We start from the raw sequence: 16761 nt of genomic DNA on the forward strand, positions 1-16761 counted from the left end.
GTTAATGGTTTCTTTTATGCTGCAGAAACTTTTTATTTTGATGTAGTCCCAATGGTTTATTTTTGTTTTTGTTTCCCTTGCCTCAGGAGACATACCTAGAGAAATGTTGCTTTGGCTGATGTCAGAGAAATTACTGCCTGTGCTCTCTTCAAGGATTTGTATGGTTTCAGGTCTCACATTTAGGTCCCTAATCCATTTTGAATTTATTTTTAAATTCAAATGATGTAATAAAGTGGTCGACTTTCATTCTTTTCCATGTGGCTGTCCAGTTTTCCTGACACCCTTTGTTGAAAAGACCATTTTTTCCCATTTACGTATGAATTGTAAATTTTCATTCTCCAAAATAAGATTCTCAACTCCGAATAAACTAAGTGAATAAGTAAATTCCATAGGCTCCATCCCTAAAGATTCTATTTTGATGGTTTAAGTCAAATGATTAGATACAGAATTCAAGCAAAAATAAAATATTAAAGAAAGTAAAACTAATTTATAAAACATGAAAACAAATGAAAACTGGGAAATATATTCTGGAAATATACTTAACATTTTTATAAGAAAAGTTAAAATTCCACCCATAGATTTCTTTCTCTTGTGTTGAAATACTTGAGTATAGTGTATACAGACGTCAAATGTAAAAATTGCTCTCACAGAATAATCACTGGGCTCTGGGCCTGACAGCAGAGTACGTGTGCTTATGTGAGTTGAGGCTTGGTTTTAATTGAGTACCAGTGGCTAATCCCTTGGAAGGGACTTCAGGGCAATTAAGTAAGAGCTCGTATTGCTGGCATGCAAGCTAACAATTTACTGGGACACACTGCTTTAACTTTCAGAGTGGCTAATTGAGAGGACCCTTTTATGAAACATGGCCCCTTTCTTCCAACATGAACAAGAAAGCCAACAGAATTTATTCTTCACAGTATGAGATCCTGTGGAAGAATGTATACAGCCAAAATACAGAGAAGTGGTACAACCACAAATTGAATAGGAGACCCAGTAGTAAATCTGTGTCTTTATAATATTTTAAACAACTTTAACTTCACTCTGTGATTTTTTTTTTTTGATACCTAGAACTTGAGAAGAAAACTGTGAGTAAGCTAGCTGGGTTTCATCCATGCTCTTGAGATCTGTCTGCGGATAAGATTTCTGTGATCCGATTGAGGTAGGCTCACTGAGGTACCCTCAGTTGCACATGAGAGCCTCTCCATAGGGTTACCTCTTGGGAACCTCTTAATTCCAAAGAGACACTATTTGTTTATGAAAAATTAAAATTAGTTTCAGGATATCATCTTTCATGTTTAATTAGTTCTGTTGGTAACTTCACATAATAACTTAAAAGAAAGCGGAGTGTTTTTTTTTTGTTTTTTTTTTTTTTTTTTCAACGTTTATTTTTGGGACAGAGAGAGACAGAGCATGAACGGGGGAGGGGCAGAGAGAGAGGGAGACACAGAATCGGAAGCAGGCTCCAGGCTCTGAGCCATCAGCCTAGAGCCTGATGCGGGGCTCGAACTCACGGACCGCGAGATCGTGACCTGGCTGAAGTCGGACGCTTAACCGACTGTGCCACCCAGGCGCCCCAAGAAAGCGGAGTTTTAAGCATGACTTGACTTCTCTGTATCTCATTAAGTAAGTGATTCAGTATTTTAGCATGAATTCCAGAAACGTTTAATGAACATAGATTCTGTACTTTACCTCATCCTTTAAAAATGTTTTAAGCTTTATTTTTTAGAATAGCTTCAGATGTACAGAAAAATTGTAAAGATAGTACAGAGAGTTCCCACACGCCCCTCTTCCCCATTAACATCGTATATTATGGTACACCTTTTTAAAATTGATTGATGCATTAGTATTGACAAAAGTCCATACTTTATTTAGATTGCTTTAGTTTTTATCTGATTTCCTTTCTGTGTCCCAGAATCCTATCCAGGATGCCATATTGTATTTAGTTACCATGTTTCCTTAGGCTCCTCTTGGCTGTGAGAATTTCTCAGACTTTCCTGGTTTTTAATAATCTTGACAGTTTTAGGAGTACTGGTCAAGTGTTAGGTATAATTTCCCTCAATTGTTATTTTTCTAAAATTTTTTCCCATTATTAAAATTGGGGTTATGGATTTGGGGAGGAATACCACAGAGGCAAAATGCCATTGTCATCACCTCATTGGTGTATGCTGTCATTACTTTCACTGTTAATGACGACCTTGATTATCTGGCAGAGGTGGGTTTTGTCAGCTTTATTCACTGTAAAATGATTCTTGCCCACTACTTTTTGCATACTATACTCTTTGGAAGGAAGTCATGATGTTTAGCCCATACTTGAGGGGTGGGGTGTCATCTGTATACATCCTTGTGTGCTAATAAATAATTTGGAATTCTCCTACTTGGGGGACTTATACCCTTCCTTACCTATTTATTCAATCATTTATGTCAGTATAGATTTTTGGATATTTATTGGATACTTGAGGTAATAATCTAGTCCTGCTTTATTGTTCAGAAGTGGTCTCACTCTGGCAATGGAGGAACTCTTCCAGTTGGCTTCTTTGTCCTTTGTACATATTTCTGTCATTGTGGGGTTTTGTTGTTGTTTTAGAGGAGTGAAAATACTCTTTAAGATACTCTGATGGTGGATACATGACACTGAATTTGTTAAAACTCAGAGAACTTAATGGCATACAGAGTGAACTTTAATATGGGCAAATAAAAAAATTAAGTTGGAGGATCCTATGATGGAGACAGAATGTGACAAAACCATTTAACTGTACTAAAAATGTATGAAATGCCTTACTGTAGGGGATGAGGAGAGTTCAGACCTCAATAACTTTGGAAATGAGTAGAGTCTGTAAGATGAAAGGAAAGGAAGCGGTACATAAACATTGTCCTCTAGGTGATGGAATTTTTGGTCCCGGGGATACAGGTTAACAATTATACCACTGTAAAAGTACCCTGGAAATGAACATTTAAGCAAATGGATTATAGATAAGATTGTTATGTTGGAGTGGGAGTTGGTAGATAACCAAGGAGAGGAGGCTAGAATGATCTTTGTGCTAATGAATTAGAGTTGGACACATCAGTATGTACTCATGATTAGTTAACATGGACACGCATAGTTGCTTATAGAAATATTTGTAGATAAATGTGTATGCATACGTTAGGGCACACATGTAGGTATCTCCTTACTCTTTCAGTTGACAGGGCCTAGAAGTAACAATACTCTAGTTAGCATATGTAAGATGAGCCACCCTTTATTTAAAACTAGGATTCTCCATTCTGTTTTGTGGGAATTTTAGCTTTAGAACTATGGCATGGATAGATTTAAGTTTACATTAGAACTAATTGTTTAAGTTTTTTGCCCATTTTATATCTCCTAGTTAACTTTTGGACATGCAAATAATCATATAAAAGTCCATAGAAGAATAAGTTGAACTTTGAATGTTAAAATTGACTTTAAAAAGTAGGTTTGTAAATAAGTTTGTGGCACATAAGAAACTTTTTGGGGAAGATTTGGGAAAATTGGAATTGGAAAATTATCAGAAAAAACCTAAAATGTAGATGTCGCTCTCCCTAAGTGTCGTGGCTCTTTCTATCATGAAGGATCCCTTTGTCCTGAGGCTATGACAAGAAACTTGACTATCTGTCCACCCTTGCTCTGTCCAGCCTCGTGGCTCATATCCTTGCTTTTCCCACCCCTAGGACCTCTCACATCCAGTGTCCACAGCTGCATCTCCATAATAGAGTCAAAATTCCTCATAATTCATTGTTCAGAAAAACCAAGTGCTCATACTTTTTTCCTTTGAGGTTATGCCAAGGATTTCAAGGTCTAAAACAAAAGTAGATCCACCAAGAGTCTTTTTTTTTTTCCTTAAGAGTATCATCTGGATAGAAATTGATCATTTTAGCCTTATTAACTGCTAGGGGAAGCATTGACAATATAATTCTTTTTTTAAAAAAATGTATGTATGTATGTATTCATTTAAATATAATTTATTGTTAAATTGGCTTCTATAAAACACCCATTTCTCATCCCAACAAGTGCTGTTTCGAAGGGACACATGCACCCCAATGTTGATAGCACTATCAACAATAGCCAAAGTATGGAAAGAGCCCAAATGTCCATCGATGGATGAATGGATAAAGAAGATGTGGTATATGTATACAATGGACTATTGCTTGGCTACCAAAAAGAATGAAATCTTGTCATTTGCAACTATGTGGATGGAACTGGAGGGTATTATGCTAAGTGAAATTAGAGAAAGACAAACATCATATGACTTCACTCATATGAGGACTTGAAGAGACAAAGCAGATGAACATAAGGGAAGGGACACAAAAATAATATAAAAACAGGGAGGGGGACAAAACAGAAGAGACTCATAAATATGGAAAGCAAACAGAGGGTTACTGGAAGGGGTGTGGGGGGGATGGGCTAAATGGGTAAAGGGCACTATGGAATCTACTCCTGAAATCATTGTTGTACTATATGCTAACTCATTTGGATGTAAATTAAAAAATAAAAAAATAGTAAAAAAAATGTTTAAAAACCTATTTATTTATTTAAATATAATTTGTCAAATTGGCTTCTATAAAACACCCAGTGCTCACCCCAACACGTGCCCTCCTCATTGCCCATCACTCACTTTCCCCTCCCTGCCCCCCACCCATTTGTTCTGTGTATTTAAGAGTCTCCTATGGTTTGCCTCCCTCCCTCTGTAACTTTTTTTTTTTCCCCTTCCCCTCTCCCATGGTCTTCGGTTAAGTTTCTCAGGATCCACATATGAGTGAAAACATGCTGTTTTTCTCTGTCTGACTTATTCCATTTAGCATAATACCCTCCAGTTCCATCCACATTGCTGCAAATGGCCAGATTTCATTCTTTGTCATTACCAAGTACTATTCTGTTGTAAATATAAACCACATCTCCTTTATACATTCATCATTTGATGGACATTTGGGCTCTTTCCATAATTTGGCTATTGTTGAGAGTGCAGCTATAAACATTGGGGTACAAGTGCCCCTAGGCATCAGCACTCCTGTATCCCTTGGGTAAATTCCTAGCAGTGCTATTGCTGGGTCATAGGGTAGTTCTATTTTTAATTTTTTGAGGAACCTCCACACTGTTTTCCAGAGTGGCTGCACCAGTTTTCGTTCCCACCACCAGTGCAAGAGGGTTCCCATTTCTCCGCATCCTCTCCAGCATCTATAGTCTCCTGATTTGTTCATTTTAGCCACTCTAACCGGCGTGAGGTGGTATCTGAGTGTGGTTTTGATTTGTATTTCCCTGATGAAGAGCGACATTGAGCATCTTTTCATGTGTCTGTTGGCCATCTGGATGCCTTCTTTAGAAAAGTGTCTCTTCATGTCTTCTGCCCATTTCTTCACTGGATTATTTGTTTAAAAAAACCTGTATTTATTTTGAGAGAGTGTGTGTGAGTGGGGGAGGAGGGAGACAGAGAATTCTAAGCAGCCTCCATGCTGTCATCACAGAGCCCAACCTGGACTTGATCTCAACGACTCTGAGATCATGACCTGAGCCAAAACCAAGAATCAGACACTAACCGACTGAGCCACCCAGGTGCCCCTGACATGGTAATTCTTGAATATGTTGCTTCATGTAGAAATGTGCTTTCCTGTCCTAAATGTTCTGGATATTTTCTTCTTACACTATATGTGGATATTGTCATAATACAAGTAATGTCATCCTGATGGATTTCTAGGGTATACCCAGTTTTTCCCCTTAGTACGGTGATAAAAAAGCTTTTGAAAGGGCATGCGGGTTTTTTACTCAAGTAAGTCAAGGTAATTAAGGTAGGTAAGAAATAAAAAGTACTCTTATGTATAAAATAAGATGGCTTTAGGAAATGGTGGCTTCCTAGAATTCTAATTTATGGTAACAGTGTTTGTCCCATGCTCCCCGTTGATGTCTGTTTTATAGGAAATCAATTTTATGGGCTCTGTTTATACACAATGCAGAAGTAGAGAGAAAAATTGTAATTCAAACGTCTGGCTGGCTCCACTCATGATGCCATGTCCCTGAGTGTGACACTGCCGATGTGAATGTACTGTGCCCACTGTCCTTCTCAGAGCACATCTTGAGCCCATGGATAGGAGCTGTGCTTTTAAAGATCCTTATTTTCTGTATAGCGTGGCCTCCCAGTAAGAGCCAAGCATTTCACTTGGTGCATAACCAGAGTCACAATGTTCTCCACAAAGAACTGCTTGTGTTGAACTCCAACAGATGACACGGTGCCTTCTAAAGGATTTTGAGGAAGATTCTGACCATCCCAGCCTCCATTACATTGCCTCTTCTGGCTGAAGTGAGCCAGGGTAGGCTTGTCCTGACATTAGGGGTTTTTGCCTCCAGTTCTTTGTGTTTTTTAATGACTTTCCCCCAGAATGCTGTCTAACAGTGTTAGAAACTGTGGTCTCTGGTTGTTAGACAATGGAGCATAATAGGAAAAAAAAATCTTCCTTCTCTTTCAGTCTTGGTATGATTGTCTGGGAACTTCTTTGCACATTAGCGTGTCTCACCTTAAGAGTCTAAATGCTCTGCTGGCTGAGCTAGCCAGGTACGCTGGCATGTCTCAGTTTAGAAAAAGCTATCACTCCGGAGGTAAACATAAGAATACTTCAGTGTCTCTAATGTAGAAGAGAAATACAGCGAAAGGGAAACTTTATTTAATACTTAAGAGAACGTAATGAAAACTTAAGTTCTTTACTATTGCCCCATTTGATTCTCACAACTCTTTGTAGTATGGATGTTATGACCTCCTTTTGTATGAAACAAGTGAGGGTCGGAAAGTAACTTGGTTAGGGTTGCTAAATAAGTGACAGAGCCACTGTCTAAGCCTAGATACATAATGGCTCCCCAAACCCATGGTTTTTTCTTTTCAGCATCTGACTGCTTAAGAATATGAGTATGACACAGGGCGCCTGGGTGGCTCAGTCGGTTAAGCGTCCCACTTTGGCTCAGGTCATGATCTCGCGGTCCGTGAGTTCGAGCCCCGCGTCGGGCTCTGTGCTGACAGCCCAGGGCCTGGATCCTGTTTCAGATTCTGTGTCTCCCTCTCTCTCTGCCCCTCCCATGCTCATGCTCTGTCTCTATTTCTCAATAATAAATAAACGTTAAAAAAATAAAAAAAAAAATGGGTATGACACAGCTCTTGCACTCCAGGAATTTTGGGGCTTATTGGAGGATGAGAAAATTGTACAAATATTATAATTCAAATCAAAATATAAATACCCTCTGAGGAAGATTAATTTTACCAAGATTGAAAGGTAGGTGGCATGCCATCATGACATGAGGAGAATGAAGGGAAGCTTCCCTTCTCTGTGGGTCTTGCAGAGAGCCAAAACTTCAGCAGCATCTGCCCTGCATGTTTGTCACCCAGTGGAGGTAATTTTCTAAACAAAGGATTTTTTAATTACAGGAGGCACAGTAAGGCTGATGAAATCATTCACACCCTGGCATCATAATAGTTGTATGATAGCGGGTGAGAAAGTGGCCCTTGGGGGACCTACCATTGAATTCCTCCACCTGCAGTTGGAATCACCCAGAGAAAGCAAAGAATTTAAGCCATTGAATGTGAACGAGATATAAATAACATCTTGAATTGATTTAATGCAGTCATATTGGTATAACAGGGGACAAAGTTGAGTACTCCAGGAAACATGATAAATGACCCACATTTGGGAGTTCTTTGGTGAGCAAGAAAATGAACTGGCCTAAAAATAGAGGGATGCAAACAATATTTTCTCTTTCATTTTATGTGTTAACTCAATGTTATATAGCTGGTCAGTGGCAGTAATTTCATTCTTTAAAAATATTGTTGCATCAAATAAGAATAGAAAATATTGTTAGGGTTCTCACATGTATTTTTTGGGTAGTTCTATTTTATTGTCAGAATAATTTTCATATCAATAATCAAGTGATATGTAATTGGTCACCAAGGACTGTGCTTTGGGGAAAATTAGATTAAGATGGATCTACTTGGCATCTCAGCTACTAGAAATGTGTTTTACAAAGACTTTATCATATTTCTCTTGGGATTGTCCTGACTTTCTTCTTATCTGTCACTGATGGTCAAGAAGGGAGCAGCTCTAGTAGTTGGTTGACCCGGGATTGATCCTGGTTAAGTGGCTCTAAAACTTAACCACGCATGGCAAATGAGAAAGATAATATTATCTCCTGGTCCAACACTTTCATTTCAATTTGATGATTGTCTGAACAGGTGGACGTTCCCGTTCTTTGGTCTGCAGACCTCTCTGAGGCATCCAAGGATCTATGTACATCCGCAGTATTGCCCGGAACCTTGGAGAACAGTGGGCTTTGTCCACTCACCAGTACTGTTGTTTTATTTTGTCAAATAAAGATACTATTGTGATGAGTAAAACACAACGATACTTTAAAACACTTAACAAAAAGCTACAGGAAGTCTTGTGAAGCTACCTATTTTCTGTGGCGTAGGGAATATGGTCAATGGTACTATAATAGCCTTGTATGGTAACTACAGATGGTAGACCTACTGAGCATAACAAGAGTGTTCATTCAGTCTTCTACACCTGAAACTAATATAACATTGTGTATCACCTACAGCTGATTAAAAAAAAATTTTTTTTCCAACTTTTTTTATTTTTGGGACAGAGAGAGACAGAGCATGAACGGGGGAGGGGCAGAGAGAGAGGGAGACACAGAATCGGAAACAGGCTCCAGGCGCTGAGCCATCAGCCCAGAGCCCGACGTGGGGCTCGAACTCATGGACCGTGAGATCGTGACCTGGCTGAAGTCGGACGCTTAACCGACTGCGCCACCCAGGCACCCCCCAAAAAATTTTTTTTAATACATATTTTCAATCAGGATATTAAAAATACTACAGAATGACATGTAAAGCTTCTCTATCCACAGGTTAAGTAAGTGTACATCATTCATTCATCATATGCCCACAGTGTCCCTGGCACGTTTCTAAGCTTTAAAACTTAGAGAATGAATAGAAACACTCACCTTCAAGATTTTATTTTCTTGCTCAAGATCCATGTGGACTAAAACTCTCTAACCTGGTACAAGGCTTGAGAATAATTTATTCTTAGAATTGCACCTAGCTAATTAAGAGAAGTATTTTTCAAATAAAAGGCCACGAAGTAAAACATGTATTAATGTTTATTTTGACTCCGTTGTAATGCTTACAACTGTCTCCTAGTTGCATTTGGTTATATTTGTATGTGGTATTTATGTAGCAAACCATATAAAAACACAACCGTGATTCATGTAATTCTAATTTTGATTTGAATTGGAAATTAAATGGTTTCTCCCCTTGATCCAGTTCCATCTGGCCCTCTCACCTACTCCCCAGCCAATCAGACGGGATTAGCTATTATGGAGCAGATTACGCACCTCTTTCTGACAGCGTGGCATGATCAAGTCAACAATTTGGGAAATAATTGTGGTGAAAAGGAATATTAATTACGACACCTATTGCTACGCTTCAGATCTGCAGAGTCATGCAGGCCTTCATATCGTTTCCACAGTCTTAGTTTATTTGGGTGGCAGATGACGTCACAAAAGAAAACACACCATTTCCTGCTATCAATAATACAAAATAAATGCTTAGAAGAGGCTCCCCTCTGAGACTTGGCGTGTGTTTTTTTTTTTTCTGCCACAGCTCTTGGCTGCTTTGCTTGAACTTCTGTGGGTCCCATGTATCAGTGTGCTTGTGGAGAGCAGGGAAGTGACTGCATAGTGTTCGGTTTAGGTGGAGGTGGTGATGGGCTTGTACTGAATGCTAATTACCAGAGGCTCGTTAAGCGGAACCTGTAGGAACTCTTGGTTTGTGGTAACTTAGTCACTAGCTCTGTTGAGAGGGACTTTAGGGTTAGAGCCAAGCTCTAAAGGTACCCCAATCCTTAAGATTGAAGCCAAATTTAGTGACAGCTGAAGAATGCCCCAATTGTGCTGAACACTAGTAGAGGACTTTGCATGTATTTAATGAGTAGAATTGCCTGTAACAGTAAAAGCTTCCAGCCACTGTAGCATTAAAAGTGTAGGGAGACTAGATTGTTAAATGAATTATCAGAGGTGTTTCGGCCCTAGAATCTGAAAATCTGCCGACACTGTCAATGCTATGAAAGAACAGATTGCTCTGGAAAACTCCTCGCCTTGAGTGTGATGGCTTTTATTTGCCTGTGTATTGAGCTCTCTGGCTGTCCGCACTTGTAAACCTCAACCTTTACATCACTGTGCAGGGTGGCTTTTCTGTAAACGATACTCCAGCTCCAGAACAAAACAAGTGCATTTGGAGGCTTTTCTTGAAGCACAGGCCGCTCTCTTTGAATTCAGTTACCTTTCTTCTTAATTTCCATTTCCAGCCACAAGAAGAGGGGAGTTAATGATTCATTTGCTCCCAGTGACCTTTTGAATAACTGGACTGTGATGTACCAGTACAACCCTTAGCTGCCTCTCTCTCCTTTTTCACTTCCTTCGTTTGGCTTTAATATTTACAGCCTCCTTCTCAGTCTACATGCCTGGACGCCTGAAGGAAGCAAAACGTTTATTGCCTCTCCCTCCCCGTGTTCGGGAGCTTTTCACCCAGCCCCATTCCTTCCTTTGACATCACACGGTAGACTCGCCTCCTGGCGGGGGACGCCCACAGTTCTTCCTGAGTCTCTCCTGTTGAATCTGTTGATTTAAGCAAAACAAAAAGATGGATTCGGACTCGGACTCCCCCTTTAACTACTCATGGCCTTCCTTCCCCAAAATGAAGATTCGGCGGAGGGCGTCCAAGCAAGGTAGATCCCGGAATCTTTTATTTCCCTCAGAGCCACGCCAGGGGTTTTCGTATTCTTACCTTTCTTTTCCTCATTGCTTTGCCAGACTGTTGTCTGATGAACTGCAAGTTTATACATGTCTTTATAAAACTCTAACTCTCAAAATACTTTGCAGATAGGCTTCTGAGGTAAACCTGCTGGTTCTTAGGTTCCTTTCACTTTGACTCTGCCTTTGTGCTGAATTATGCACGTGCACTTCTCTTTTAAAAAAAAAAAAGTGCGTGCGGGGAGTTTAGTACAAGGTAACTGTTTCAGACTCACTTTATCGGAGTTACCTTGGAGTTACCTTGATAATGGAGAGTCCTGTTGATTTAAAGAACTGTGTACATATTCAGTATCCAGTTTCTGCTTCTTTGGTGTTTGTTTTCAAGTGGGTGGTTTTTTTGTTTGTGTTTGTTTTTAATTCTTTACCTAAGAAAAGTGTTCCATTTTATACTGTTGATTTGATAGTCGTTCTAAGAAAGGGATTTTAAGGAAGCGATTTAAACAAGAAAGCCTGTGTATCTCCAGGGGATATAGTCCTACATTAAAAAGTTTATTAGTAATTACCAAGAGTACAAAACGCTTTACTGTCGGAGGAAAAGTCATTTATTTGTAGCATGATTAATAACGCAGTCAGTTTATACCACTTATTCCCCCTTGCAACTCATTCTTATCGTACAGTCCTTGGAAATCAAGGGACAAGTTAGTGTTAGGGTGCAGTGAGGTATCCTGAGTATTTACTGCACCATCCCCGGCCCTGTTGTTTTCTGAGGTTTACCAGAGCAGGAAAGGTAGTCCTCCATTCTGCCCCTTATCTTATGTGGGGAGTTATGTGGTTATGTTTTTAATTCAAGGACAAGGGAACATTTTCATGAGCTTGAAGGCAGAAGAGCTGTTTCTGAAAGTGGACTGTCCCTGTAGCATTGTTAGGGAGCAGAATTCTGTATTCTCTAGAACAGGGTGACCTACGGAATCACCCTGGGCAAATTTTTGCTGAGAAAAATGGAGGCTGGCAGTTGTCAACATAGCTGGTTTGCCTCAAGGACCTTTTTCCTTCTAAAATAAAATAGAGGGGTGATATTGTGTGTGTGTGTGTGTGTGTGTGTGTGTGTGTGTGTGTGTCCCCTTTCTCTTTGGCTGGGGTCAAGGCCACCCCCAGGATTAACATTGGTTAGACATCCAGGGGTGGTAGAAAGCCTCAACCTTAACAAAGTCCCCTTACGGCTCTGCTACCATCCTTGAAAATCTCGTACTGGGGACTTAAAAACTGTTGTACAGGGGCGCCTGGGTGGCTCAGTCCGTTAAGCGGCCGACTTTGGCTCAGGTCATGATCTCGCGGTCCGTGAGTTCGAGCCCTGCGTCGGGCTCTGTGCTGACAGCTCAGAGCCTGGGGCCTGTTTCAGATTCTGTGTCTCCCTCTCTCTGACCCTCCCCTGTTCATGCTCTGTCTCTCTCTGTCTCAAAAATAAATAAACGTTAAATTTAAAAAAAAAAACACAAAAAACTGTTGTACAACATTCCACTTTTCTGTTTGAGTTTTAAAACTTAATTTCTTCTTTGGGTCAAGGGACCATGATAAATGCAACTTACCATTAAATCGTTCAGGAGGAAAAACTTTACCTAAGAGAGAGCACAAGCACGTGCATGTAAAAGCAAGCTCAGGCATATACAGAAAATGGAGTAAAATGTTAACAATAGGTAAATCTGGGTAACGATAATATAATGGTGTTCTTTGTGCTGTTTTTCTAACTTGTCTGGAAGTTTGAAATTACTTCCAAATAATTAAAAAATGTTTTTCATGTTTATTTTTGAGAGAGACAGAGTGAGCTGGACAGGGGCAGAGACACAGGGAGACACAGGATGTGAAGCAGGCTCCAGGCTCTGAGCTGTCAGCACAGAGCCCGATGTGGGGCTCCAACTCACAAACTGTGAGATTATGACCTGAGCCGAAGTCGGATGCTTAACTGACTGAGCCACCCAAGCGCCCCCCACCACCCAGAATAATTTTTATAAACTTCTAAATTACTTAAAGTGGGAAGATACACTATGTCATTAATTCTTGGGAGCGTTACTCTGGTATGGTGAGAACTGCTTGAAGGCAGGTTGCTGTTCTGTAGGATTATTAGATCTTTGTGCTCATTTAACCTCATTCCACCTTGGGGAATAATCTTCGTATGTTTTTGTGCCTGGCAGACTGAGTGGATGTCTGTGTTTCTGGGGACCTGCATAGCCTCACAACCGGGAGAGATGTGGGATTAACGATGAGGAGGCCGGTGGAGAAGTTTGTGAGTCCACTGGGGGTGCAGGGCACACATTAATCACGCTGCCCTTTGAAATCTAAAATTGGAACACAGCCAGTGTGAGGTACAGCAAAAAAGTCACAACATAGCTATGTTAAACTCAGTTAAAGTGAAAGCTGGTACTTGGGATTCGAAAATCATAAACTACTTGCAGATAATAAATGACAAGTGGAAATAAAATTGGTAGCAGAGAATCGTCTGTGTCTCCTGCTTGCTTTTTTCATTAAATGATGATGGCCCATGGGCGCCTGGGTGGCTGAGTTGGTTAAGCATCCAACTCTTGATTTCAGTTCAGGTCATGATCTCATGGTTTGTGAGATCACGTACCCATGTCGGGCTCTGTGCTGTTAGTGCAGAGTCTGCTTGGGATTCTTTCTGTGCCTTTCCCCTGCTTGTGCATGTGTGCATGCTCGCTCGCTCTCGCTCTCTCTCTCTCTCTCTCTCTCTCTCTCAAAATAAATACACTTAAATGATGACGGCCTAGTTGTGAAGAGTGGGTTTGGTCACACTGCAGTGTTGGCTCGACAGAGTCCCAGAACCATATGCCTTAGAGGTGACCTGGTCTCCCTGCCTCGTTTTATAGATGAGGGTTATGGGCCCAAAGAGGTGAAGTGATGGAGAATTATGTGCTCAACAGGCATTTCCAGAATAGCAGGCATTGTCGTAGAAGGTGGGGCAAAGTGGTGAACCCGACAGGTACTGTCCCTGCTTACAGGGATCTTAGCACTAAGGATGGATGGCACATCTCACAACACCTGGGCATGCTATGTCTGTATACTGGAAGAAACACCAGGAAGCTGGATTTTTTTCAGCCCAGTGGCCTGTTTGTGCCAGAACTGTGGTCTCTGGTCTCTTGTAGGGTGACCTAATTATCATCGGTCTTTAAAACTAAGGTGGCTTGTATTTCTTGCTCTTTCTTCTAGTTATCACCGACATCATTCTTAGAAGCTAAGTTCTGGTCACTTGGGAGGTCAGGAAGGAGGTTTGGAGACTTGGGATTTCTGCCTTATTAGCAAACTTCTTGTATTTTGTTGGTAATACTGTTTTTTTGTTTTTTTTTGGTAAATATTTATTTTGAGATAGACTGCACAAGCAGGGAAGGAGCAGAGAGAGAGAAAGAGAGAGAGAGGAGAGAGAGAAAGACCTAGAATGTGAAGCAGGCTCCAGGCTCTGAGGTGTCAGCACAAAGCCCGATGCAGGGCTTGAACTCGTGAACCATGAGACCATGACCTGAGCCGAAGTTGGCTGCTTAACCAAGTGAGCCACCCAGGCACCCCAGAAATAGTCTCTTTTATTCACTCTGATTTCTCTGTCCTGATCCCCCTAGTTAGTATTCTGTCTTTTAACACTCCATCTTGTCCTTATTATCACCATTCTCTAATAGACACACATACACATTCCTGGCTTGTTCAGAGAGCTGGGAAAATAGAGAAGGTTTGGTAAAAACAGGAAAGCGAGATGAGCAGAAACCCACCAATACCTACATCCACTGAAAAGTGAATATAGTGCTTTCTTCCCCTCATGCTGTCAGCATGGAAGAGAAAAGGACTAACTTAGAAGCAGTACCTTTGGAAATGGCCACGTCTAGAAGGGAATGTGACGATGTAAGCGGAGGGTGAAAGCATTTAAAAAAACAAGCTGCCTCAGAAGTATCCTGGGATTCTTGAAAGTTGCCCCTTGTCATTTCATGACCAGGACAGGCTGTACTGGGAGCCGTGTGGTTAATGATTGGGGTGGGCTAGAATCCTTGACCGTTCTGCTTCAGAGACTCGAGGAATGCCTGGACTCTTGTTTCATTAGTTTCGGTAGGAGATTGAACCAAGGAAATTAATGTTTATAAATCAAAGGTGAAAAAATCCAGGGATTGGACCTTACCTAAGTTAACCATAATTATTCTTCAGTCTTTAAGATGTATTCTTTAATTCGCATCACCAGGGCCCAGAAAATGTTCAACTGTTCTTTGTGCGTTTCATCCACTTAGGCAACTTCTGTCACACTCTCCTACTCCAGCCTATGTCCTGTGCCTCTCTAATTACACAAAGTATGAAAGAGGGCTTTTGCCCCCCTGTTTGCTCGTGAAAAACTGGTCTGGCGTTGCCAAAGGAGGCAGTGCCTATCAGAAAGCTTCACAGCCTTGGAGAGCTTAGACAGTACCATGTTTTCTGTAGCTATAGTCAAAATAAGATTTGTGTGGCACTTAATTAATCATCATAGCCACTGTTAACTAAGCTGTGGTAGGCGCCCTACATAAATGATACCTGATTCTCGAAATAACTCTGTAAGGTGGCTGCTACGTCTGGCTTCCAAGCGAGGAAACTGAAGCTCAATGAGTTTTAAAGTGATTCCTGTGGCTGTGCTGGGAAGTGCAGGGAACAGTAACCAATGGTGGAAAAAGGAGAGTGAATACACAAGTGATGTCCAGATAAAGTGTTTTTCACGCGACTTAGTTTGTAAAAGATCTGTATGTTAAATAGGTGCAGTTATCTGCTTCATTTATTTGTTGGGGGCTGTGAGGCTCACAATAGGGAAATGAGGGGTCCAAGATCAGAGCTAATAAGTGAAGAGCCAGTCCTACATCAAGGACATTGACTTGAGAGGTTTCGTTCCTCTCGGGTTGTTGTACCCCTCTTGGTGGAGGAGAACTTCCGTGAGTAGCTCCCTACATTCAAAGGGTGCCATTTTGTCTCGCCATATTAGCTACTCCCTCTTCTGTGAATCATTGACTAGAAAGAGAAGTAGCAGTGAAAACCCGGGAGGAGCAAAGTGGTAGAGGGGTTTCTACGTCTTCGTAGATCCGTTCCCTTATGCATATAGTAGTGCCACACATTGTCGTTTGGGTGGGAAGAGATGAACAGATGTGTGCCGCGCTGGGTGCTGGGCTGAGGAGAGAAAGAGGCAGGGTGCCTTGAGAAGAGGATGGGATGGGGGAGCTTCCAGTGTGTCCTGGAAAGTTCACAGGTTTGTCTCAGACAGAAAGATGAAGTTAGAGGGAGTGAGTTTGCTGGCAATGGAGACAGAATCATCCCAGCACTGTTTGGGCCTTTCCTGTGAGCTCATTGAGGAGGGCAGGTACATAGCCTGAAAAATAATCCCCTGATGCAGTGAGTGTTCAAAGTATGATGACATTTCAACAGGTTGAAAGGTAATTTTTAAAGGCGAATGACTTGGATATCACGGCCTTACTCGTTCTGGTCCATGTTTTCCTTTCTTCCTTTCACGAAGTTTCTTTGAACATACGTGTAGACTTCCGTGTGCCTGTGTGTTTTCAGTTCTGGAATTCCCCAAAAGGATGCCTGACCACCATCGGGGGAATAGGTCACCACAGAAATCCTTATTGAGGAAGAGAAACATTTTATTGAAGGTGACATAACCTGCTAAGATTTTGTTGGTTCACAATGAAGATACTGTCTAACTGGAGAGCAGGGCGGTTTTAATTTCAGAGTCTGCTTGGAAACCTTGGTCGGCAGAGGAAAGGATGCCAGTTACGAGCCCCTTGCCAAACAACATAGGGAGCCTCATGGCTCCCTTTAGTTAAACAAATACTTGGCCACATATTTGAAACTGATTTTTTTTTTCTTTTTTTGGGGGGGTGGTTTAAATTCTTGGGCGAGGTGATTTCTACACTAATCCCTGTAAGTAGAAGGGAGGAACTATTCCAATTTATTACCCC

General features: G+C 41.1%; 1 protein-coding gene across 2 annotated transcripts in view; it reads left to right on the plus strand.

The window, feature by feature from the left end:
- The window catches only part of ARHGEF28 (Rho guanine nucleotide exchange factor 28), a 284777-nt gene that overhangs the window by 172431 nt on the left and 95585 nt on the right, over nucleotides 1-16761 (plus strand). Inside the window, exon 1 of one of the 2 annotated variants that reach the window (XM_030322972.1) lies at nucleotides 10424-10770. The exons of the other annotated variant lie outside the window; for it this stretch is intronic. Coding sequence (XP_030178832.1) covers nucleotides 10686-10770 — 85 coding nt within the window. The 5' untranslated portion in view covers nucleotides 10424-10685. Of the gene's footprint in view, nucleotides 1-10423; nucleotides 10771-16761 lie in introns of those variants that run through there. 2 annotated transcript variants of the gene reach the window in all.

Source organism: Lynx canadensis, chromosome A1 (assembly GCF_007474595.2).
Source record: "Lynx canadensis isolate LIC74 chromosome A1, mLynCan4.pri.v2, whole genome shotgun sequence".
In the NCBI taxonomy this organism is placed as follows: domain Eukaryota; kingdom Metazoa; phylum Chordata; class Mammalia; order Carnivora; family Felidae; genus Lynx; species Lynx canadensis.